The 26,566-nt window shown below is 36.9% G+C and overlaps 1 protein-coding gene across 6 annotated transcripts in view; it reads right to left on the bottom strand.

Moving 5' to 3' along the window:
• Positions 1-26,566, bottom strand: part of FAF1 (Fas associated factor 1) — a 529,019-nt gene that overhangs the window by 100,680 nt on the left and 401,773 nt on the right. For all 6 annotated transcript variants that reach the window (XM_030328128.1, XM_030328134.1, XM_030328133.1 and 3 more), the window contains 2 exons: positions 16,926-17,062; positions 11,155-11,243 (listed from right to left, as the gene is read on the bottom strand). In XM_030328128.1, coding sequence (XP_030183988.1) covers positions 11,155-11,243; positions 16,926-17,062 — 226 coding nt within the window. The remainder of the gene's footprint in view (positions 1-11,154; positions 11,244-16,925; positions 17,063-26,566) is intronic.

Genomic DNA, 26,566 nt, shown 5'->3' on the forward strand with positions numbered 1-26,566 from the left:
CTAGCCACAGTAATCAGACAACAAAAAGTATCCAAATTGGCAAGGAATAAGTGAAACATACACTATTTGCTGACGACATGATACTCTACACAGAAAACCTGAAGGACTCCACCAAAAAGCTGCTAGGACTGACACACGTGTTCAGTAAAGTCACAGAATACAAAATCAGTGTACAGAAACGTTTGTTGCATTTCTATACAGCAGTAAGTTTTTAATTTTTATGACGCCCAACTTACCTGTTTTTTCCTTATGTTATCTGTGCTTTTGGTGTCATATTTAAGACAAAATCATGAAGATTTTTATCTGTAGTATGTTCTAAGAGTTTTATAGTTTTAGGTCTTCAATCCATTTTGAGTTAATGTTTGTATATGGTGCTAGATATGGGTTCAACTTCACTCTTTCCTACCTGGGTATCTAGTTTTCCCAAACCATTTATTGAAGAGACTGTTCCTTCCTCATGAATAGTCTTGGGGCCTTTGTTGAAAACCAACCGACCATACCTATGAGTACATTTCTGGGCTCTCTTTTCTATTCCATCGGTCTTTATGTCTTTTATGCTAGTACCACACTGTTTTGAAACTGTAGGTTTTTGATAAGTTTTGAAATTGTGAAATGTGATTCCTCCAACTTTGTTCTTCTTTTTCAAGATTGTTTTGGCTATTCAGGGTTCCACATGAATTTTAAGATGGGTTTTTCTATTTCTGCAAAAAACTGTCTCTGGGATTTTGCCTAAGACTGCATTGCATTATGGATAGCTTTAGATAATGTTGTCATCTAAACATTATTAAGTCTTCCAATCCTGTGAACAGGGGAGGTATTTCCATTTATTCGGGTCTTCCTAATTTCTTTCAGCAGTATTTTGCAGTTTTCAGTATACAAGGTTTGGGTCTCCTTGGTTAATTTATTTCTAAGTATTTTATTATTCTTGATGCAGTTGTAAATGAAATTTGTTTTCTAAATTTCCTTTCCAAATTTTTCATGGCTAGTGTATATAAATACAACTGATTTTTAAATTTGGTATCCTGTAACTTTGCCAAATATGCTCTAACAGTCTATTTGTGTGGAATCTTTAGGGTTTTCAAAATATAAGATCATATTATTTTTGAATAGAGATAATTTTACTTCTTCCTTTCCAATGTGGATGCCTTTTATTTTTCTTGCCCAATTGTGGTTTTTTTTGTGTGACTTATTTCACTTGGCATAATGTTTTCTTTTCTTTTTTTTTAATATGAAATTTATTATCAAATTAGTTTCCATACAATACCCAGTGCTCATCCCAACAGGCGCCCTCCTCAATACCCATCACCACCCACCTCTCCCTCCCACCCCTCATCAACCCTCAGATTGTTCTCAGTTTTTAAGAGTCTCTTATGGTTTGGCTCCCTCCATCTCCGACCTCTTTTTTTTTTCCTTCCCCTCCCCCATGGTCTTCTGTTAAGTTTCTCAAGATCCACATAAGAGTGAAAACATATGATATCTGTCTTTCTCTGTAGACTTATTTCACTCAGCGTAACAACTCTCCACTTCCATCCACGTTGCTACAAAAGGCCATATTTCATTCTTTCTCATTGCCACGTAGTATGACATTGTGTATATAAACCACAATTTCTTTATCCATTCATCAGTTGATGGACATTTAGGCTCTTTCCATCATTTGGCTATTGTTGAGAGTGCTGCTATAAACATTAGGGTACAAGTGCCCCTATGCATCAGCACTCCTGTATCCCTTGGGTAAATTCCTAGCAGTGCTATTGGCTGGGTCATGGGGTAGATCTATTTTTAATTTTTTGAGGAACCTCCACACTGTTTTCCAGAGCGGCTGCACCAGTTTGCATTCCCACCAACAGTGCAAGAGGGTTCCTGTTTCTCCACATCCTCACCAGCATCTATAGTCTCCTGATTTGTTCATTTTAGCCACTCTGACTGGTGTGAGGTGGTATCTGAGCGTGGTTTTGATCTGTATTTCCCTGATGAGGAGTGATGTGAGCATCTTTTCATGTGCCTGTTGGCCATCTGTATGTCTTCTTTAGAGAAGTGTCTATTCAAGTTTTCTGCCCATTTCTTCACTGGATTCTTTGTTTTTTGGGTGTGGAGTTTGGTGAGTTCTTTATAGGTTTTGAATACTAGCCCTTTGTCCGATATGTCATTTGCAAATATCTTTTCCCATTCCCTTGGTTGCCTTTTAGTTTTGTTGATTGTTTCCTTTGCAGTGCAGAATCTTTTTATCTTCACGCAGTCCCAATAGTTCATTTTTGTTTTTAATTCCCTTGCTTTTGGGGATGTGTCAAGTAAGAAATTGCTGCGGCTGAGGCCAGAGAGGTTTTTTCCTTTCTCCTCTAGGGTTTTGATGGTATCCTGTCTCACATTCAGGTCCTTTATCCATTTTGAGGTGGGTTTTTTTTTTTTTTTGAATGGTGTAAGAAAGTGGTCTAGTTTCATTCTTCTGCATGTTGCTGTCCAGTTCTCCCAGCACCATTTGTTAAAGACACTGTCTTTTTTCCATTAGATGTTCTTTCCTGCTTTGTCAAAGATGAGTTGGCCATACTTTTGTGGGTCTAATTCTGGAGTCTCTATTCTATTCCATTGGTCTATGTGTCTGTTCTTGTGCCAATACCATGCTGTCTTAATGATTACAGCTTTGTAGTATAGCTTGAAGTCTGGGATTGTGATGCCTCCCGCTTTGGTCTTCTTCTTCAAAATTACTTTGGCTATTTGGAGTCTTTTGTGGTTCCGTACAAATTTTAGGATTGCTTGTTCTAGCTTCGAGAAGAATGCTGGTGCAATTTTGATTGGGATTGCATTGAATGTGTAGATAGCTTTGGGCAGTATTGACATTTCAACAATATTTATTCTTCCAATCCATGAATACAGAGTGTTTTTCCATTTCTTTATACCTTCTTCAATTTCCTTCATAAGCTTTCTATAGTTTTCAGCATACAGATCTTTTACATCTTTGGTTAGGTTTATTCCTAGGTATTTTATGATTCTTGGTGCAATTGTGAATGGGATCAGTTTCTTTATTTGTCTTTCTGTTGCTTCATTATTAGTGTATAAGAACGCAACCAATTTCTGTACATTGATTTTGTATCCTGTGACTTTGCTGAATTCATGTATCAGTTATAGCAGACTTTTGGTGGAGTCTGTCGGGTTTTCCATGTATAATATCATGTCATCTGCAAAAAGTGAAAGCTTGACTTGATCTTTGCCAATTTTGATGCCTCTGATTTCCTTTGGTTGTCTGATTGCTGATGCTAGAGCCTCCAACACTATGTTAAACAACAGCCGTGAGAATGGACATCCCTGTCGTGTTCCCGGTCCCAGGGGGAAAGCTCTCAGTCTTTCCCCACTGAGGATGATGTTAGCTCTGGGCTTTTCATAAATGGCTTTTATGATGTTTAAGTATGTTCCTTCTATCCCAACTTTCTCAAGGGTTTTTATTAAGAAAGGATGCTGAATTTTGTCAAATGCTTTTTCTGCATCGATTGACAGGATCATATGGTTCTTTTCTTTTCTTTTATTAATGTGATGTATCACATTGATTGATTTGTGAATGTTGAACCAGCCCTGCAGCCCAGGAATGAATCCCACTTGATCATGGTGAATAATTCTTTTTATATGCTGTTGAATTCGATTCGCTAGTATCTTATTGAGAATTTTTGCATCCATATTTCTCAGGGAAATTGGCCTGTAGTTCTTTTTTGCTGGGTCTCTGTCTGGTTTAGGAATCAAAGTAATGCTGGCTTCATTACTTTGAAAGTTTTCCTTCCCTTTCAATTTTTTGGAAAAGCTTGAGAAGGATAGGTATTATCTCTGCTCTAAATGTCTGGCAGAATTCCCCAGGGAGGCCATCTGGTCCTGGACTCTTATTTTTTTGGGAGATTTTTGATAACTGATTCAATTTCTTTGCTGGTTATGGGTCTGTTCAAGTTTTCTATTTCTTCCTGTTTGAGTTTTGGAAGTGTGTGGGTGCTTAGGAATTTGTCCATTTCTTCCAGGTTGTCCAGTTTGGTGGCATATAATTTTTTATAGTATTCCCTGATAACTGCTTGTATTTCTGAGGGACTGGTTGTAATAATTCCATTTTCATTCATGATTTTATCTATTTGGGTCATCTCCCTTTTTTTTTTTTGAGAATTGGCATAATGTTTTCAAGATTTATCTGATATTGTAGCCTCTACCAGAATTCGTTTTTAAGGCTGAATAGTATTCCATTGTATGCATATGCCACTTTTTTTTGTTGTTATTTTTTACCCTTGTCCCTTTATGGACACTCGTGTTGTTTCTACCTCTTGGCTATTATGAATAATGTTGCTATAAACCATGCACAGATTTTTTAAAAAAGTTTTCATTTAAATTCCACTTAGTTAACTTACAGTGTAATATTAGTTTCAGGTGTACAATATGGTGATGCAACACTTTCATAGAATACCTGGTGCTCATCACAACACATGTACTCCTTAATATCCATCACCCATTACCTATTTAACCCATATCCCTGCCCACCTCCCCTTGGGTAACCATCAGTTTGTTCTCTATAGTTTAGAGTCTGTTTCTTGGTCTGCCTCTCTTTTTTTACCCCTTTGCTCCTTTGTTTCATTTCTTAAATTCCGCATGAGTGAAATCCTATGGTATTTGTTTTTCTCTGAGTTATTTTGCTTAGCATAATACTCTCTAGCTCCATCCACATTTTGCAAATGACAAGATTTCATTTTTTTGATGGCTGAGGAATATTTTATTGTACGTGTGTGTGTGTGTGTGTGTGTGTGCGCGTATATACACATCACATCTTCTTTACCCATTCATCAATCGATGGACATGTGGGCTGTTTCCATAGTTTGGCGGTTGTAGGTACTGCTGTTATAAACATCAGGGGGCACCTATCCTTTTGAATTTTTGTATCCTTTGGGTAAATATCTCATAGTACAATTACTGCATTGTAGGGTAGTTCAGCCACGATCAATTTCGGGGAATTAAGAAGATAATATAACTGATTTAAGCAAGGAAAAATGAATATAAGTTTAACAATAACATGTGAATGACATAATAGTTCAGAAGCCAAAGTAAACTGCCCCAGTTAAATGAATTTGTCTCAATAAAACAACCAATGCACTCCTTGTTGTATATGAGCAGCCTATAAAACAGATATGATGAATGAAATGCGATTTATTTTACATTTCAATATGTGAAATACATGTTAACAAAATTGATTACATTGCTTATCCATACCAAACTGCCTTGAATCCTTGGTGGATAGCTAAGTATTCTGGTAGTCTAGGAATTACACTGAGAAATACCTATGGCTGGCATGTAGCAGGAACCTGAAGAGTAGCTATTATTATTATCTTCATTCTCACCTGTTATACCTGCCTCATAGCTTACATGGAGAATGCAAGAGCCCTTCTCTGTCCTCCATGTCAAGTTGCCTACACAGCATGTCTAGCTCACTCTGGCTAGGTGCTCCCAGGGCTCTATCTTCCTGATTACTTCCTGAGTTGTAAGCCCAGTGGCCCTATCTTGCTCACAGCTGTGGTACTGGTGCTTTACATAGTGTCTAGTACATAGGAAAAGATCAATAAATATTTATGAAATGAATATACAAATCAAGATGAAAGAAATTATTATCTTCTGTGATCTGGGATTAACTATGGAGAAAAAACATTGGATAAAGAATCCTTTTTAAAATATTTATGCACCCAACATAGAAGTACCTAAATATAGAAAACAAATATTAACAGACCTAAAAGGGAGAAAGAGGCAGCAATACAATAATAGTAGGGGACTTTAATACCCCAATTTCATCATTGGATATATCATCCAGACAGAAAGTCAATAAGGAAATACTGGAATAAAATGACAGGTTAGATAAGATGGACTTAAGAAACATATACAGAACATTTTATCCCAAAGGGATCAGAATACACATTCGTCTCAAGCACACATGGAATACTGTGCAGGATAAATCATATGTTAGGGCACACAAAAAATCTTAATAAAAACTGAAATCATATCAAGCATGTTTTCCAACTGAAATGGTATGAAACTAGAAATCAATTACAAGAAGAAAACTGGAATATTCACAAATATGTGGAGCTTAAACAACATGCTGAACAACCAGTGGGTCAATGAAGAAATCAAAGAAAAAATAAAAAAATACCTTGAGACAAATGTAGATGGAAATACAACCTATCAAAACTTATGGGACACTGCAAATGCAGTTATAAGAGATAAGCTCATGGTGATAAATGCCTATATCAAGAAACAAGAAAAATCTCAAATAAACAATCTAACTTTACTACTCTCAAGGAACTAGAAAAAGAAGGACAAAGTCCAAAGTTAGCAGAGGGGAAAAAATGGTAAAAGGATCAGAGGAGAAAGAAATAGAGACTAAAAGACAATAGAAAAGATCAGTGTAACTATATTTATCATGGTGAGCACTGAATAATGTATAGAATTATTGAATTAATATGTTGTATACCTGAAACCATTTTATATCAATTAAATTTCAATAATAAATAAAATATACCATTTTATGTCAATTAAATTTCAATAATAAATAAGAGTTCAGTGAAACTAAGAGCTGAGTTTTTGAAAAGATAAACAAAATTGACAAGCCTTTAGACAGACTCACCAAGAAAAACAGAGGGCTCAAGTAAATAAGATCAGAAATGAAAGAGGAGATGTTACAATTAATAGCACAATATTACAAAAAGGATCATAAGAGACTACTATGAACAATTACATTCCAGTATACAAATAAATTAGATCATTTAGAAGAAATGGATAAATTCCTTGCAGGGTGCCTGGGTGGTTCCATCAGGTAAGTGTCGTCCAACTCTTGGTTTCAGCTCAGGTCATGATCTCACAGTTTGCAGGATCGAGCCCTGCACTGGGCTCTGTGCTGATAGCACAGAGCCTGCTTGGGATTCTCTCTCCCTTTCTTTCTGTCCCTCCCCCTCCTCTCTTTCTCTCTCTCTCTCAAAATAAATAAACTAAAAAAAATATTCCTTTCAACATACAACCTAGCAACACTGAATCAGGAAGAAATAGAAAAATCTGGAAAGAAGTATTCCCTGCACCTATGACACTGAGGATTCTAAATACATTGTTGAATGGATGAACAAAGAAACGGATGAAATAATAAACAGACCAGGAACTAAGTATCATAAACTCTTTATAATCAGAGTTTTCTGGATTACTACTGGCTAAAGAAAATAGGGCATATGAAAATAATTGAATCTATTTACATGTTAGAAAGTATCTATTGTTTGGAACCAGGCTGTAAGTAAAAACAGATTTTAGATGTGGCTACTATCATGTAGTGATATTTACTCTCCTCCTCATCCCTTCATTGTCAATAAGCCTACATTGCAGCAAAGTACCTCTCTGTCCCCAGGACTGAGCCCGGAGCTATATACTTGATAGATGCTCAGTAAACACTTAAAAAACCAAACTAAATCATTACTGAAAGTGTCTCTGAATAAAACTATAGGCCGTTCTACCAAAACAAGAGGCTTATATAATGTATGCTTCTTGATTATATACAATGGAATATTCCTCAGCCATCAAAAAGAACAAAATCTTGCCATTTGTGACAACGTGGGTGGAGCTAGAGTATCTTCTGGTGTCTAAGCAAAATAAGTCAGTCAGAGAAAGAAAATATCATATGATTTCACTCATATATGGAATTTAAGAAAGAAAACAGATGAATATAGGAGAAGGGAAGAAAAAATAAAATATAAACAGAGAGGGAGGCAAACCATAAAAGACTCTTAAATATAGAGAACAGACTGAGGATTGCTGGAAGGGAGGTCAGTGGGGGGATGGGCTAAATGGGTAATGGGCATTAGGAGGTCACTTGTTGTGGTGAGTACTGGGTGTTGTATGTAAGTGATGAATCACTAAATTCTACTCTTGAAACCAATACTACACTATATATTAATAACTAACTTAAATTTAAATAAAATCTTGGAGGAAAAAGAAAAGAAAATAGAACAATTAGTGATACAAAGGTTAGTGCATTCTGGGCCATTAAAGAATAATTCAGAGAATGAATATGTTTGGGCTTGGTTTTATTTAATAAAAGCTTTGTATAGTATAGGCATCTCTGGTTGCACGAATACAATGGAATCAGGGAAGTAATGGATACAACTGAACCAAAGTTAAGTTTACATAAATTCAGGCCTAGGAAGCTGTGCCCCAACCCTGTCTATGAATTTGATTATAATTGCAAGCTTAAGATAAAGCCTTACTTGAAATTTTTTGAAGAGTAAAAGCAAATTCGCCATTATAAGGGACAGTGTTTCTTGTCACGTACACAGCAGATACCAAATCATTTATGATCTATGCATAGTCCAAAACAAGTCGTTGAACCTAGAAAAGCTTGTCTTAGGAACTCTACTTATGAACTGAATAATAACTTCCATGAAGACACTAAAAACAAAGAGAAATCCTTACCTCTTACAGTTAAATTTCAATAAAAATTTCAATTATATGGAGCCTTGGATTTTTCCTGTAACCCTGATATTAAAATTTGTGCTCAGTATTAAAGGAATTAAAGTCAATTTCTTTACCAATGAATTATGAAGAACACAAATTAAGACGAAAGAATGAACTGGGAATATGCATGCAAATATAGTGCATTCATATTATTATACAGCATAATCTGTAAATCTAGTACTAATGAGACTCAAGATTTAAATGGCTGAAGAATGTGTTTAGTGAATTATTGTCAATCAATGCCTCTATTCCAGGATAAATGTAATCATGAACGGCAACACACCTATTATTACAAATTCCTAAGTAAGTACAGTACTTCATTATTTCAAAATGTCATTGTCAATTTATAGAGTAACAGATAAATATCTTTCCACCATATACCTGATTACCTTTTCTTTAGAGTAAATGAAACATTGGCTATTAAGGAAAATTACAAACATCATTTTTTCAGCAATGAAAGAAACCTAATGTGTATTAAAACTCTAAACTAGTTACAGCACTCCAAATTTTCGTATTTGTTAATTAGTGCTAACTTGTTAATCAGATTTTATACCACTATAATCAAGAATTCTTTTTTTCAACTAACATTCTTTCTTTTATTTTTAATGTTTAGTTTTGAGAGAGAGAGAGAGAGAGAGAGCGAGCAAGCAGGGGAGGGACACAGAGAGAGGGAGAGAGAGTCAGAAGCAGGCTCCAGGCTCCAAGTTGTCAGCACAGAGCCCGATGTGGGGCTTGAACTCATGAACTGTGAGATCATGACCTGAGCTGGTTGAATACTTAATCAACTGAGCCACCCAGGTGCCCCATCAACTAACATTATTTCATGTGAATTCTGCCAAGTATTCATTTAGTCAATAATTTAGCAAACATTTGTTGAGTGCTTACTTCATCCTGGGTATACCGTTAGGGGATACAGTTATAAATGTGAATATGACCCAACTCTTGTTCTTAAACTCAGTCTAATAGAAGAAAGAGACAAGCAAATAAAGTAAAAAATATGTCTACATGTTTTCCATTTGTAATAGCTAATGGGTATTGTATTGAAAGTACTCCCTATAGCTGGAAACTTTTCATCATTACTCAGAAATCAAACTTTCTCTATTTGTCTATGAAAAAAATTTTTTCAATTAAAAATATTAGGAGGGATAATTTAATAAGTACCTGTGAAATAAGCATCTCAAATGAACAAATGCTAGCATGTGTTTCATAACTTTTGGGCTGTTTTCCAAACCCAGAAATTTTTTGACTGATATAGCAATAATGATTACTTGAGATTATTATAGGTTCTACTAGCCATGTGATCTTGGGCAAATGAACTTAACCCTTTCGATCTTCAGCATTCTCATCTGAGAAGTGAAGATAATAGTACCAATCTGTATTAGATTATCTCTCATTTGGTCCTCAGTATCCACACTTCACCTAGCTTTTTGCCCAGGGTGGTTCTCTTGATTTTCAGCTTCTGGTTGGGTTAGGTCAGTAGGAGGTACTAGTAGGAAATCAGAGCTTGGAAGGAAAGTAAAGCTATTTCCGGGTTTCCTCTCTACCAGGTATCCCTCTACTAGATACAGCCCTCTCGATATACCACCTTCTCCAACGCATTTAGGCCTAGGGGTAGTTAACGGCTCCTCTTTGCCCTAGAGTTTGTACTAACTATTGCTGATTTCCATAAACCCTGACCTTACCTTTATAAACAGTTCTTTTATTAAACTGTTCTCAAATAACCAAGTTTGAAAGTGCCATGTGTTTTCTGCCAGAACTCTGTGGCAGAGTTTCTGTGACTCATATACAACCTCATGGGGTTGTTTTGAGATCACTTCTTAGCTCAGTGCTTAGCACATTATAAATATTCAGTAAATGTTGACTACTACTGTCATTATCAATATTGCTGTTATTATTATTTTATTTGAGGTTCCATGCTCATGCCATCTATACCAACTGAATATACTAAAGAGACTGAGAAATTCAGAATTCTGGAGATCTTTTACTAAGCCTCCCAGTGTTTCTTTTTTTTTTTTTAAATTTTTTTTTTTCAACGTTTATTTATTTTTGGGACAGAGAGAGACAGAGCATGAACGGGGGAGGGGCAGAGAGAGAGGGAGACACAGAATCGGAAACAGGCTCCAGGCTCTGAGCCATCAGCCCAGAGCCTGACGCGGGGCTCGAACTCCTGGACCGCGAGATCGTGACCTGGCTGAAGTCGGACGCTTAACCGACTGCACCACCCAGGCGCCCCAGCCTCCCAGTGTTTCAAAAATATGTTCAAATGTAAAAATCTGTTCACTCCTAATCAATCTCAATATTTAAAAAGAGTAGAAGGATCTTGAAAGTGAGTGAAAAAACCACATAGTACACAGGATTTCCTGGACTCTCGTTTCTTTTGTAAATATGCTTCGGAATTCATTTCTTGCAAATTGACCTCCTGTCACCACTCCAAATCTAGCAAAGTATAAATGTCCATAAAGTTAAACAAATTGTTGGGTCTTAGGGTCATGAAAAGAAAGGACTGAAAGGTAAACTCAATGGTATAAAAGTCCTTGGTTCATCTGGAAATGCATCTTCATTATCCTTATTTATCAATCATGACATAGGCAAGCATCTCCATTTGACAAATTATCCCATCAAAATCCTATTAAAAGTCTACTTAACCTTTCATCTTACCTCATCCTTTATATCTTCCTGTTGTTGGGCTGTGAAGATCTCCATTGCAGCCATGAGTCTCATCATTAGCTCATCCACTGTTGTGTTACCTAGCAACACACGGAGATTGCCAAATTTCACATTATTAAAGTTATAATAAAATGGAAAGCCATTCTAGAATTAATCAGTAAGGAGTAACTAAAGTCTAATAAAAATTGCAGACTACTATGCTAATATCTAGTTAAAACACTTTCACATTTTCATTGAAAAGTTTCATATGTTCAATGTGAAAGAGTAAAGCAGTATACAGGCAGTTGAAATTTCAAATACAGTAGATTTGAGGGAACCATCTCTCAATGAGAAAGATTTTTCAGCACTATGAAGAAGAATGGTTAAGTTATGAGGATCAGAAGTTCTTTCAAGTTAGAAAAATGCAGGTACTTAAAGATACTAGCAACAACTACCAATTGTTTATATGCCAATAATTAGGCTAAATACTATATATATATATATATATATATATATATCAGTTGGGCAAAAATATAAATATATATATAGTATTTAGATTATATATTTATTTACAGTAGAGTATATGTTATATATTTATTATTATAATATATTTTATATTATATATTTATATATAAATAATATATTTATATTTTATATATTATTATAATATGTATTTATATATTATATATAGTATGGTACATTTTATATATTTATTATTATATACAAATATATTATAGATATATTATTTATATACATTATATAGTATAGTATATAGTATATATTTATTTATAGCTATAGAATTTGGATTTAGATTATATATATAATCTCATTTAACCTGTACAACAATGCTTTGAAAGTATCATTATGATTTTGACTTTGAGAGCTCAAGTAACCTGTGCAATCAAGATCAAGCTGATTAAGTGGTGGGGCCAGGGTTTGAAATCAAATGAGTCTAACTCAAAAAGCCTGTTCTCTTTACCATCTCAGTACACTATTTATTTAGAATTATCTCTTATCACTAAAAACTCTGGTGACGCAAACAGCAATTCATTTTCTGGGAAAAAAAAAAAAAGAGTTATTTTTTTGCCCAACTGATATTTTTCCCTTTCAGCTGCTTTTAAATGACTATACTATAAACTTTATGAGAGTACTTATTTATTTTAATCTTTTAAAGTTTTAATTTTAATTCCAGTTAGTTAATATACAGTGTTATATTAGTTTTATAAGAGAGTATTTAAATATTTGATTTCCTTTTGGGGTGCTTGGGTTGCTCAGTCAGTTGAGCGTCAGACTTTGGCTCAGGTCAGGATCTCACGGTTCATGGGTTTGAGCCCCATGTCAGGCTTTGTGCTGATAGCACACAGCCTGCTTCAGATTCTCTGTCTCCCTCTCTGCCCCAACTCTGCTTGCGGACTCTCTCTCTCAAAAATATGGGGCGCCTGGGTGGCGCAGTCGGTTAAGCGTCCGACTTCAGCCAGGTCACGATCTCGCGGTCCGTGAGTTCGAGCCCCGCGTCGGGCTCTGGGCTGATGGCTCAGAGCCTGGAGCCTGTTTCGGATTCTGTGTCTCCCTCTCTCTCTGCCCCTCCCCCGTTCATGCTCTGTCTCTCTCTGTCCCAAAAATAAAAAAATAAATAAATAAATAAATAAATAAATAGTAAAAAAATAAAAAAACAAAACAAATAAATGCCTGATTTTCCTTAATGCTATTTTATTCTCTGTCCAATGCCATGACAAAAGTATAGCACATAAAGCACATATACACCATTTCTTGAATGCATTGTCCTGTTACTTGCTTTGGGTACATCTACAAGAGAGAAATCCATAAGGATACATAAAGATTTGGCAATTCTTCTTTTCTTTCAAAACTACATGCAAAAGTGCCCATCTTTCTCCAGGGCCTGAGAGGAGGTCTTCTTGTCCCATCGATGAAACGGGACAACAAATAGCAAGCATCCTTGCTGGTGTTATTCTAGAGTAGGGCTGGACTAACATGACCTTTCAATGGTCCTTTTCTCTATTTTCCTTATGACCACTGGCAGCAGGTTAGGGAGCATCTGTGGTCCTTAGTAAAAGAAACAATCTAAATAAATCAGTCACATCAGTACTAGTCTCTGAACAAATGAGCTAGAGAACAAATATTATCTTGGTGTGATACCATGGTAGTGAGAAAGCAGAGTTGGTTTTATAGCCACAGTTCTAACCTAACTCCACAACTTAAAAACTATATGTTCTAGTGCCTAGAAACTGCCTAGCACATGACAAGAGCTTAATTAACTATTCACTTAGTAAGCGAATAACTAAGTGAATGAGTGACTGACTATAGCTCTCTAAGGATCAATTTCCTTATCACAGAATACACAATCACTGGTAGTTATTAATTGGTATGACAAATGGAAAGAGTTTTGGAGAAACTTCAATTTTGATACTGGGCAAATCTTTGAGTTTCCCTTTCTTATTTGCAAACTGTAGTGACTAAGACTCAATGCATGGGATATGAATTCTTATGTTGTTTGTTTATTTATTTTGAATGAGAGAGGGAGAGAGAATACCCCAAGCAGGTTCCGTGATGTCAGTGCAAAGCGTGATGCAGGCTCAATCCCACAAACTGTGTGTGACCTGAGTTGAAATCAAGAATCAGACGCTTAACTGACTAAGCCACCCAGGTGCCTAGGAACAGGACTTCTTTATGGAGGGTACTGGCCATTCATTTTCAGGCTTAAGCCTGCTTATCAACTATGCTTCAAACCTAACTGTAAGGATTCACTGCCAAACTGGACAAGACAGAGAAAAGGGACCAATTAATGCAGTTCTGGACAAGTTTTTTCTTTATAGCCTATTGCGGTAGGTTTTTTTTTTTTTTTAATTTTTTTTTTAACGTTTATTTATCTTTGAGACAGAGAGAGACAGAGCATGAACAGGGGAGGGGCAGAGAGAGAGGGAAACACAGAATCTGAAACAGGCTCCAGGCTCTGAGCTGTCAGCACAGAGCCCGACGCGGGGCTCGAACTCACAGACCATGAGATCATGACCTGAGCCGAAGTCGGACGCTTAACCGACCAAGCCACCCAGGCGCCCCTTGCGGTAGTTTTAAAACTTTTGTTTTCAGAACTCATTTACACCCTTAACAATTTTTGAGATCCCCAAATAATTTTTATGTGGGTTACTGTTATCAACATTTATTGTGTTAGAAATTAAAGTTGAAATACTTAAAGCATATTTATCAATTCGTTTAAAAGTAACAATAATAAACCCATTACATGTTAATATAAATACCACATTTTTATGAAAAATGGCTCTATGTTCCAAATGAAAAAGTTTAGCAAGAAGAATGGTATTGTTTTAACATTTTGCAAATGTCGTTAATGTCCGGCTTAATAGACCATAACTGGATTCTCACATTTACTTGTATATTAAACCAGTTACAATATGTTGTTTTATGTCTTAGTTAAAATTTATGAAGCAAATCTGGTCTCACATAGATATGTAGGTGAAAAAGAGAGGAGTATTTTAATAGATAATTGTAAATATTCTTTGATACACCTAAACTGACAAGTAGAAGTTTCTCCAAGTATGTGAAGAACTTGAAACCGTTGATGAACTGTTTGTATTTTGTAATATTAAGATCCACTGACCTATCTTGGTCTTTGAATGGATCTTTTACCTATGCATGATTTTATAATACCATGCATTGGTCATGTTGAAAATATTGGTTCACTGACTTCTGCATTTCTCCTCAATATTGACATACCTAATTATATGATATCAAAAAATCACATTTGTTAATCTTACAACTGATGTCATCAGAAAATTATTTAAGCTGTCAATTTTATGGTGGATGACAATGTTTTGCTTAAAAGCTCAAGTTTTATCAGTGGCAACAAGTACTATCAGTAATACCTAGGCTATTTAAGTATAGTTTGTCTCTCAGTATTTTCAAGTAAAAATGATGTTCTGTAAGAAAAAAATGACTCGTTCAGCTCAAGCAACCATACAAGTGCTTTTCTTTGAGACTACCTTTGTACTCTGAAATGCAGCAGAAATGTGTTATCCATACCTCTCGTGTGTCACACAAACTATAAAAAGGGTGGAATTTAATAAAATAATTTTAAAATTGCACATAATAGAGGTAAAGAATATGCTACTGGTATAGTTTTGGTCATGACCTTGATTTGTGTGAAGGTGCCCGTAGTTTTACACAAATTTGATTTTGTGCCACCAATGCAAATGCTAGCACAGTAATAAAAAAAAAAAAAAAGAGGCAAAAAAGAAAAGTCTTATCACTATCATGAAAACAATTTGATGTCACGGATCCAATGAAAGGGTCCAGAGGACCTCCAGGATCCATGGAATACATTTTAAGAACCACTGACTATTATAATACTGCCTTTGACAGGGAAAACAGGAATGAAGTATTATCTTCATTATCCATTTACCCTATGTAATTCATTCCCCTAGAAGATCTTCTTTAGCATTGTTTATGAAACTCAATGCTTTAGTTACAGAGCAAACATAAAATACCAGAGGTTTTATTTTGAGTTTTAAAGGCACTAGAATTTACACCATGCCCCGACATCATATTATCCACTATAGAACTTTTAACTGAAATACAGGTAGAAATAAAGTATCTCAGGGCCACCTGGGTGGCTCTGTCAGTTAAGTGACCGACTCTTGGTTTCAGCTCAGGTCATAACCTCATGGTTAGTGAGTTCGAGCCCTAAATTGGACTCTGCACTGACAGCCCAGAGCCTGCCTGAGATTCTCTCTCTCCCACTCTCTCTGTCTCTCCTCCACTAGTGCTCTCTCCCTCTCAAAATAAACTTAAAAAAAAAAAAAAGAAAGAAAGTATCTCAGACACAAGCTTTAGCTTGGGGCATGAGAAACATCTTTTCACTACGGCATAGGAAAGATATACTGTTTTCAATTTAAGCTATGTTCTAAATAATAATTTTATAATAATCCTTGGGGTATATCAGTAACAGTTTTATAAAAAATCAGTCACTGTTTTTGTTTGTAAAGAGTATGCTATGTGATTAAACTTACAGGCATCCTATAGCTTCATACCTTAGCACTGTATCCTAACACGGATTCACACAAATAAGGGGTACCAGCAACCACTGTGTGAACAATTGATTTATAATACCCAGTCACTGGCTTTTCTAGATAACTAAAGATCAGCATTTCTTTCAATTAATCAACATTACAGCAAGAAATCAATATATGTATAAAAAAATGTCATGTTTGACAAGTGATTATGACTTAATTGTTGGAGAATTTAGCAGTTCTGAACAATTAACATGATTATGCTATGTCCCAAGGGTTGTGCAATTTTATTAAGAAATTTCTGTTGGTGGGGCGCCTGGGTGGCTCAGTTGGTTCAGTGTCTGACTTCAGCTCAGGTCACGATCTCACAGTTCATGAGTTTGAGCCCCATGTCGGGCTCTGTGCTGACAGCTCGGAGCATGGAGCCTGCTTCAGATTCTGTGTCTCCCTCTCTCTCTCCCCCTCCCCTGCTTGCACTCTGTCTCTCTCAAAAATAAATAAACATTAAAAAAATGTTTTTAAATAAAAAAAAAGAAATTTCTGTTGGAATTTAATGCAGTGTATTTCATTCTTCATAGAACCTGTACTTTTTGAAGATGTTCTTTTTTAGGATATTCTATGTTTTAAAATACAAAGATGTTCACCAATATAGAGAATTACTTTCAACTTTGATGGTAAATATTATAAGGTTTATCTCATACACAAGAAGACACTCTACTCCCTTTGTGACAGGTACTTTACCTTGTATCACATTTAACACTTCATTAGATGAACGTTTTCCCATAATAATCAGAAAAAGTGGAAACTGATCTGTTTTTTGAGTCCGAATGGTTTGTGCCACAACACTGCCAAAATGTCTATTGCACATTGTCAGAAATCTAAAATGAGACAAAAGTCAAAGTCAATTTCATTTCGGAGTTTAATAAACTTACTAGTTCCCCAACAAAAAACTCACTGTTTTACTAATTATGTTACAAATAGCCTGTCTGTTATCAGTACATACAGTCCTGCTATACTGAGTTTTCAACAATATCTTAAATGATACAGAAATAATTATCATACAGGAAAGCAGGCAGCAAGCCCTAAATGCTGGCTGGAGGCTGAGAGAATAGAATTCTTAGTCTTAAACATTGCAAGCTATACTGCCCTAAACAATGAGAAAAAGAAACAAAATGAATTTTAAGAGGAAAGAATTTCTTAAATAGGACAAATACCGTGTGGTACAAAGTTAAATTGACTGGCAGCATCCTAGACTAAACAGGATTTAGCAACATTTTCACAAGTCTTTAGAATCAAGAATTGTACTTTAGAATTGTGTTTTTTTCCAGTAGTAGTGGGCCTTCTAGTTTCATACTTACCATGAGATAAAAATAATAATTCTAAGCTTTTGACCAAAAAAGCTCAGAGATATTAGCATACTGAAGTCTAGCATTAGTATTCTTAACACGATCTGGAATAAATGAAAAAACTGATAAAGCTTTTCTCTTCTATTAGAGGACTGTTTGAAATTAGCATTTCTTTCAAGAGAAAAGGGTAGCTTATGATATGTTTTCAGATCTGATGGTAAAAAGTAAATGTCATAATAATAATGAATTATGAAAGACCAAATGCAAATATAGAATGCTTTAATAAGATCCAATTTAATAAAGTCTGTAAAAATAATGGACTTTTAATAACACAGGTCACAAAAGGCAAAACAGTGGAAATTCTGGGGACTAGCCACTGGTACTGGCTTATTAATTCTTAATTATGTTCATGAAAGGCAACTTAAATCGTGTGTTTTCTTATGCCTTATGATAATATTTTAGGTAACAACTCCTCTGAAATGTATGTTCTAGCTGATGAGCAAAATCCTGTTGTCACATGCATTAGAAGGTAAATCTATTTGAAAAGACAAACGGCATTAAAATGTCATGTGCTCAGATTCATTTGATATCCAAATTCAAAACAGAATCAAACCTCTTAATTTTTAAAGCCCATATATCTCTTGTCTATAGAAATTCATTCCAGAAATTTAGGCTGAATCCTCCATAAAACCTGTGCTGTGACTACAGGAAGTAGACCATGTTAAGGGCCACGAGAGCTGTCAGCAAGAGTGTCAAGGCAAGTTAGCACCACAGCAATAAGTTCACTGGGAGGCAGTTTCATATATATATTTAGAGCAGCAATAACCAGATCTCATGGCAATTTGAAATGACAAGGCCCTAAGAAATCAATTGTTGGCCATGAAATATCAGTGCTCCCATGAAAATTCAGATCTTCACATTCCAGAACTATTATACAATAAAAGGTGCTCAAGCAGCCGAAGCCTCCAGTACAAAATTTCACACTCATATAGTTTTAATTCATCAATGGAGATGTGTAGATCAAGACACTAGAACGTTAGGATGTCATTTTTCTTTCTGCTGTTACTAAAATATTTGAGGTCAATCTTGACCCTGATTTGATCATTGGCAACCTCTGAATTTAAAAATGTCAAAAAACATCTGGAATGTCATTCCCTACAAAAGGGAGAAAATAAGTCCTTGTTGCTTTCACACCAATGGATTAAGTGGATATCACAGTAGATGCCCATCATAGCACTAGCCTCACAAGTGATATTAAATACTACCTAAACAGGATACCCCCAAAAAAGGAAGGGAAGAAAGAAGCCAGGAAGGAAGGAAGGAGAAAAGAGAGAAAGCAGGCAGACACGCTGGTTAGCTTAGTGGTTTAAAGTATTCAATCTCAAGACAATTTGCCTGGAAATTGTGTACTTCCCAAATTGTCATTTTATGAAAACAAGCTAGAAGGGAAAATAATTATGAAAATAGAGGTAACTTCTTGAGTTTAAATTAATACACAACACACATTTCAAAACTTCACAAAGTGTATTCAAGAGAAATACAGCCTTCAAAGGCACATTAGCTGTTCAATTAACTATAAAAAACAACAAAGTGATCAGTTTTCTAGCAGGTATTGGCAAATCATTCTAATGTTTTGGAAGTCGTGGAGAAATACACAGGAATCCCGCAGCCAGTTGATGCTTTCTAGTGGCCTTAACTAACAATTTGTTCTAATCAAAGAGAGACTTTGTTAAATTTTTAATTAATCTAATTAATCTTCCTAAGATCTGAATCATGTTTACTTTGAGATTTTCAAATTACAATCAATGAGAGCATATAGGGCCAATGGACAGCCAAGTCCCAAATTACAAAATTCCTGCTTGTCAGTTCCTTCTATTACAATTTACAAGAACTTCACCACACAGATAACACATCCTTCTCATGGCTAGGAGACTCCACTTCTTCCTCTCAACATCTATTCACAACACAAAGTTACCATTCATAGCATACTACCAACAGCAAAAATCCGTTTCAGAACATTAGCACAAAAACAGACAAGGGAAAAACAAATTGTTTCAAGAAAAAAAATGTGGTTTTCAGAATTGTGTGGCATTTTCTTCCCTTTTAAAGAGCTAAAAGTGTGCCAGTGCATCTAATGGCAGCACCAAACTTGTCAGCCTAACTGCATACGGTGTTCAAGAGAGTCAGGTGTCACAAAGGGATAAATGGTTTCCACAACAATTGGATTCCTACAATCTCAAACCCAGAAGGGGAAGCAATGGCAACTGTTCCCTGGCAAGGAGAAATGGCTTTGTTTTTTAATTATAAAAGCTTTAAATAAATGAAACAATTTACTCCTCATATATCTAATTAAGAGGAATCAACCCCCCCAAAACAAAAAGCTAAAGTGACAAATTTAAAAGACAAAGAATGAAGGTGGGAGGAAGGGAGGTAAGGAGGAAGGGGAAGAAGAAGGAAAGGTTGAGAAAATGAATGAAGAGAAAACAGTTAATCACAAATCAAGTATAATAAAGCAATTCATTGGTGGGGGCTGGGTGATGGTAGTGGTGGGGGAAGTGAGTGAGAAGTCTCAAACTTTGGCCTTGCTGATGAAACAAAATATAATTAGTAGCTCATATTCACCAGTTCTTGCTCTTAGAAATCTAAAATTAGATACAATCTTATCTTTTAATCTAAAGTTTGGGAAGAAAAAAAGAAGAACATCTAATGGCTAGCATATATTAATCATTAGTAAAATTTTCAGTCTCTGAAGCATAGTACTTTTCTATCTTGCTAATGGAAACCAGGATTACTAATAAATCAGATATGGGAAAAAGTAATCTCATTTTAATTCAAAACAGGATATAGTTTAGTTTCTCTCAATCAAATTCATAATTAAATGAGTCACTGACTTTTACTAAGTTGTACTCCAGCATAAGATACATAACAGAAGAAACACAGCAATTTAGGAATGGTGAGATTCCACAAACATTTACTATCTACTGCATACCAGATAATACAAAAGGATGCACATCTGATAAAAAATGGAGGCTAAAAACTGCTAATGACTCTGTGAGGCTTCCTGATTATTACATTTCAATATGTAATATTGAGGTTCCCAAGGAACCTCAGATGTAAAATGGGAGTAATACTTACATTTAAAACATTTATATTCTTGTAAGATACAAAAAGCATCAGAATTATGTTCAAAATATGGTATCCCTTCAAATTGGTAGCTATTTTATTACTAATTGCATAATGATATTTAACATTTTTATCATAACTATACTTTCAGGATTAAAATAAAAGCTTTTGGGGTGCCTGGGTGGCTCAGTTGGCTAAGCAACTGACTTTAGTTCAGGTCATGATCTCATGGTTTGTGAGTTTGAGCCCTGTGTTGGGCTCTGTGCTGACAGCTTGGAGCCTGGAGCTTGCTTCAGATTCGGTGTCATCCTCTCTTTCTCTTTCCTTCCCCTGCTTGTGCTCTGTCTCTGTCTGTCTCTGTCTGTCGCTCAAAGTAAGTAAACATTTAAAAATTTAAAGAAGAATCAAAAAACAAAAAAGAATCAAACGATAGCTTATACCTAGGGGCTAACACTGAAAGATTTTAAAAAAATATATATTTTTTTAAACGTTTATTTATTTTTGAGACAGAGAGAGACAGAGCATGAATGGGGGAGGGTCAGAGAGAGAGGGAGACACAGAATCGGAAACAGGCTCCAGGCTCCGAGCTGTCAGCACAGAGCCCAACGCGGGGCTTGAACTCACGGACCACGAGATCATGACCTGAGCTGAAGTCAGATGTTCAACCGACTGAGCCACCCGGGCGCCCCAGAAAGATTTTTTGCATAGTAAGAATTGTTGACTAAAACCCAAAATAGTCACTGGTTTTATTTTCATTTAGAGAATGAAAGGGGAAGTATTAATATTTGGAAAATAAGAAAAGACATGATGCTACAGCTGTGTAATACTACAAAACCTTACACATTTAAAAGTGGATATGATAGGCACAACACAATTTTTTTTATATATGAAATTTATTGACAAATTAGTTTCCATACAACACCCAGTGCTCATCCCAAAAGGTACCCTCCTCAATACCCATCACCCACCCTCCCCTCCCTCCCACCCCCCATCAACCCTCAGTTTGTTCTCAGTTTTTAACAGTCTCTTATGCTTTGTAGGCACAACACAATTATGTAGCTAAATGCAATCAGAGTCTGTTTTCCCAAACTTACTCATCTCTAATAAAAAAAAAATGAAGTAAAACAAAAAGGAAACAGAACTAAAATCACTATCAAAAAATGTATTTACTGGGGCGCCTGGGTGGCTCAGTCAGTTAAGCATCCGATTTTGGCTCAGGTCGTGATCTCACGGTTCGTGAGTTCGAGCCCCGTGTCAGGCTCTGTGCTGACAGCTCAGGGCCTGGAGCCTGCTTCTGATTCTGTGTCTCCCATCCCTCAGCTCGTCCCGTGCTCACACTGTCTCTCAAAATAAAGATTAAAAAAAATTTTTTTTAATGTATTTATGTTTAGCAGTGTTAACTGATCTAAAAGCAAGAATCAGTATTAAAATTTCTGGCTGCTTACCCTTGAGCCATTAAACATTAATTGTCTTTCTGATAAAGTGTGAACCATTTCTTCAAAATGAGAGGTTACTAAGCAGAAGATATTCATGTTCAACAGTGCTATGGGACTTCTCCAATATTACCAAATAGTTTAAGGCAGAATCTATGTATACATTTCCTTAGCTATAGCTGCTAATTTTATACTACTTCTTAAGTTACTTTGGTTTAAGGTTCTTCCCTTTATTTATTAAAAAAAATTTAATGCTTATTTATTTTTGAGAGAGAGAGAGGCAGAGAAAGACAGGAACAGAGGACCTGAAGCAGGCTCCATGCTGATAGCAGAGAGCCCAATGTGGGGCTCAAACTCACAAACCATGAGATCATGACCTGAGCTGAAATCATGAGTTGGACACTTAACAAACTGAGTCACCCAGGCACTCCAAAGTCTCTTCCCTTTAAAACAGACCAAACAAGCTGTTTTTGCTAGAGTAATAATCCTCATTACTCACACATGTGCATACATGTGGGTTTGTTTAACCACATTTATGTATATCAGTAGAAAAACCAGAACATAAAAGAAAGAACCCTTGAGATCATCTACCTATCTAGCCATTCTTTCTTCTGCTTTTCCCTTTAATAAGAAAATTAAAGCCAAGGTCCTTTAATGTGTGAAGTGAGACTTATCAAGTTACTAGCACTGCCAAGCATACCAAAATCAGGCCAAAGAGTTTTGTTTCCTACTGCAACACCATTTCCACGTCTGCATGCCTATCCCATTGTTTAGCTCAGTTCTGGAGTGTATTGGGAATGATCTTCAGCACCTCTGGTAACACTCTTTGTCCTTTGAGGGTAGTTTTGATTTTTGGAAATAGTCTTAAGTATGATTCAAACTGAGGAAAAGGTATGTGACTAAGCTGGGGGACAATGATTATACAGGCCGTGATCTTTAAGCTTTAATGGCTTAGGAATCACCTAGGGAGTTTGTTTATCTTGGAGAGAGAGTGACAGGGAGCGAGAGAATCTTAAGCCCTGACGTGGGGCTTGATCCCACAACCTTGGGATCATGACCTGGGCCGAAATCGAGCCAGATGCTCAACTGACTGAGCCCTATTTTATTTTATTTTATTTTATTTTATTTTATTTTATTTTATTTTATTTTTCAATATATGAAATTTATTGTCAAATTGGTTTCCATACAACACCCAGTGCTCATCCCCAAAGGTGCCCTCCTCAATACCCATCACCCACCCTCCCCTCCCCTCCCTCCCACCCCCCATCAACCCTCAGTTTGTTCCCAGTTTTTAACAGTCTCTTATGCTTTGGCTCTCTCCCACTCTAACCTCTTTTTTTTTTTTTTTTTTTTTAGCCCCATTTTAAAAGGCAGATTCCTCAGCCCCATTCCCCAGAGATTCTGATTCAGTAGATCTGGGGAAAGGCCCAGGAAACTGCCTATTTTAATAAACTGCCAACCCACACCAGGTGATTTTTACATTAGGGGTTAATGGACTACACTGAGAAACACGTTTTCAGGGCACAGGACTGCTTTCCTTGTAAAGCTTTAAGCTGTCTCTGAATGAAGTTCTTAAAGAAGTTGTCCCCAAAATGTTTTGGACAATGGCAGCTTCAGTGGACCATGTGTCTAGTCTCCTGAGGTGATGACCATGTTGAAGATGTTAATTCTCACTTGTTTGTGTAGGTGAGCTGCAATGTCTCTATGAGACAACTAAAAATACTCCTAAAGCCTGTGAGCTACAGGTGATAGAGAAAAAACAAAGCAGGGAAAGGGAGCCTGCAATACAAAATAGTCCCATTGAAAAGTTGGTATTTGGTCAAAGACTCAAAAGAGGTGAAGGAGGAAGTGAAACACGTATCTCTGGGAAGAGAATTTCAGGCAGAAAGAACAGCAAATACCAACACCTCGATAGCATATTTTAAAGGTAAAAATAAGGTTAGTATAGCTGGAGCAGAGTGAAGCATAAAAAACAAAACTGATAGTTTTGACTATTTCTATATGGTAAAAAATAGTTTAACAAGGCCAAAAGATAAATGATGAACAGGGGAAAAAATTCTGAATTTCAAACCACAGAAAAAGGGCAAAGTTCCCTAATATACAGAACTCTTATAAAACAATAAGGAAAAGATCAACAAACAATATATAAAGACAGCTCCCATAAATGGAAATAGCAGTGGCTCATAAACATGTGAAAAGACACTCAAAATAACTCATAATGAGTTAACTTTTAATTAAAGCTACACTAAGAGGGGTGCCTGGCTGGCTCAGTGGGTGGAGCATGTGACTCTTGATCTAGGGATCATGAGTTTGAGCCCCATGTTGGTTGTGGAGATTACTTAAATAAATAAATAAACTTAAAAAAATAAAGCTACACTAAGAAACTATTTTTCATCTGTCAGCTTAATAAAGCAAGTATTGTACACTGTTAGACGGAGTGAAATTTGTGCCAACTCCCTTGTGGGCAATTTGCCAGTATCTATGAAAATTAAAAATGCACACATACTCTTTTTTTTCTTCCAAGTTTTAATTTAAATTCCAGTTAGTTAACATACAGTGTAATATTATTTTCAGGTGTAGGATTTAGTGAGTCATCACTTACATACAACACCCAGTGCTCATCACATGTGCTCTGCTTAATCCCCATCACCTATTTAACCCATCTCCCCCGCCCACCTCCCCTGCAGCAACCCTCAGTGTTCTCTATAGTTAAAAGTCTGTTTTATGGTTTGCCTCTCTTTTCCCCTATGTTCATCTGTTAAAAAATACACACATACTCTTAACCTAGCACTCCTACATTTGGGAATTTAGTTTAGATATGTTTTTATGTAGGAAATCACTTATGTGTACTCTTACTGCAGAACTGTAATATTGGATGCCCATCAGTAGGATCTCATTAAATAAATTATAGTAACTTTGGAAATTAAAAGGGATATTTATCCATAAAGCAGAAAGAGTTCTTTACGAACTGATATGGAATATCTTTAGCATATAATGTTAGAGAGAATCCTGGGAAGATGACGGCATAGGAGGACGCTGGGCTCACCGCGCGTCCTGCTGATCACTTAGATTCCACCTACACCTGCCTAAATAACCCAGAAAACCGCCAGAAGACTAGCACAACGGAGTCTCCGGAGCCAAGCGCAGACGAGAGGCCCAGGGAAGAGGGTAGGAAGGGCGGCGAGGCGGTGCGCGCTACACAGACTGGCAGGAGGGAGCCGGGGCGGAGGGGTGGCCCGCCGGCCAAGCAGAGCCCCCAAATCTGGCTTCCAAAAGCGGAGGGGCAGGACGGAGTGTGTTCCGACAGCAAGTGGGACTTGACATCTGGAAGGTTATAAGCTAACAGCTCTGCTCGGAGGACGGGAAGGCTGGAGGACAACAGGAGGGAGAGTTGTTGAGCCCCCGACGACAGAGCTCAGCTTGGCGGGGAACAAAGTTGCTCACCAGCGCCATCTCCCTCGCCCATCCCCCAGCCAAAATCCCAAAGGGAACCAGTTCCTGCCAGGGAACTTGCTTGCACCGCGCAAACCCCCAACGCTGTGCTTCTGCGGATCCATCCCTCTGGCAGGTCTGACTCCCTCCTGGTGCCCCTCCCGAAGCGGATCTCCGAAGGAAAAGCGAGCTGAGCCTGCCCCTCCCGCCCCTGTGCACCTTGCTGATCCACCCCAGCTAATACACCAGATCCCCAGCACCACAAGCCTGGCAGTGTGCAGGTAGCCCAGACGGGCCACGCCACCCCACAGTGAATCCCGCCGCTAGGAGAGGGGAAGAGAAGGCACACACCAGTCTGACTGTGGCCCCAGCGGTGGGCTGGGGGCAGACATCAGGTCTGACTGCGGCCCCGCCCACCAACGCAAGTTATTCCAGACAGCACAGGGGAAGTGCCCCGCAGTCCTGCACCACTCCAGGGACTATCCAAAATGACGAAACAGAAGAATTCCCCTCAGAAAAATGTCCAGGAAATAACAACAGCTAACGAACTGATCAAAAGTGATTTAAACAATATAACAGAAAGTAAATTTAGAATAATAGTCATAAAATTAATCGCTGGGCTTTAAAACAGTATAAAGGACAGCAGAGAATCTCTTGCTACAGAGATCAAGGGACTAAGGAACAGCCAGGAGGAGCTAAAAAATACTATCAACAAGCTGCAAAATAAAATGGAGACAACTACAGCTTGGATTGAAGAGGCAGAGGAGAGAATAGGTGAACTAGAAGATAAAATTATGGAAAAAGAAGAAGCTGAGAAAAAGATAAAAAAAATCCAGGAGTATGAGGGGAAAATTAGAGAACTAAGTGATGCACTAAAGAGAAATAATATACGCATAATTGGTATTCCAGAGGAGGAAGAGAGAGGGAAAGGTGCTGAAGGTGTACTTGAAGAAATAATAGCTGAGAACTTCCCAGATCTGGGGAAGGAAAAAGGCATTGACATCCATGAGGCACAGAGAACTCCCTTCAGACGTAACTTGAATCGATC

This window comes from Lynx canadensis, chromosome C1, assembly GCF_007474595.2.
Source record: "Lynx canadensis isolate LIC74 chromosome C1, mLynCan4.pri.v2, whole genome shotgun sequence".
Lineage (NCBI taxonomy): Eukaryota > Metazoa > Chordata > Mammalia > Carnivora > Felidae > Lynx > Lynx canadensis.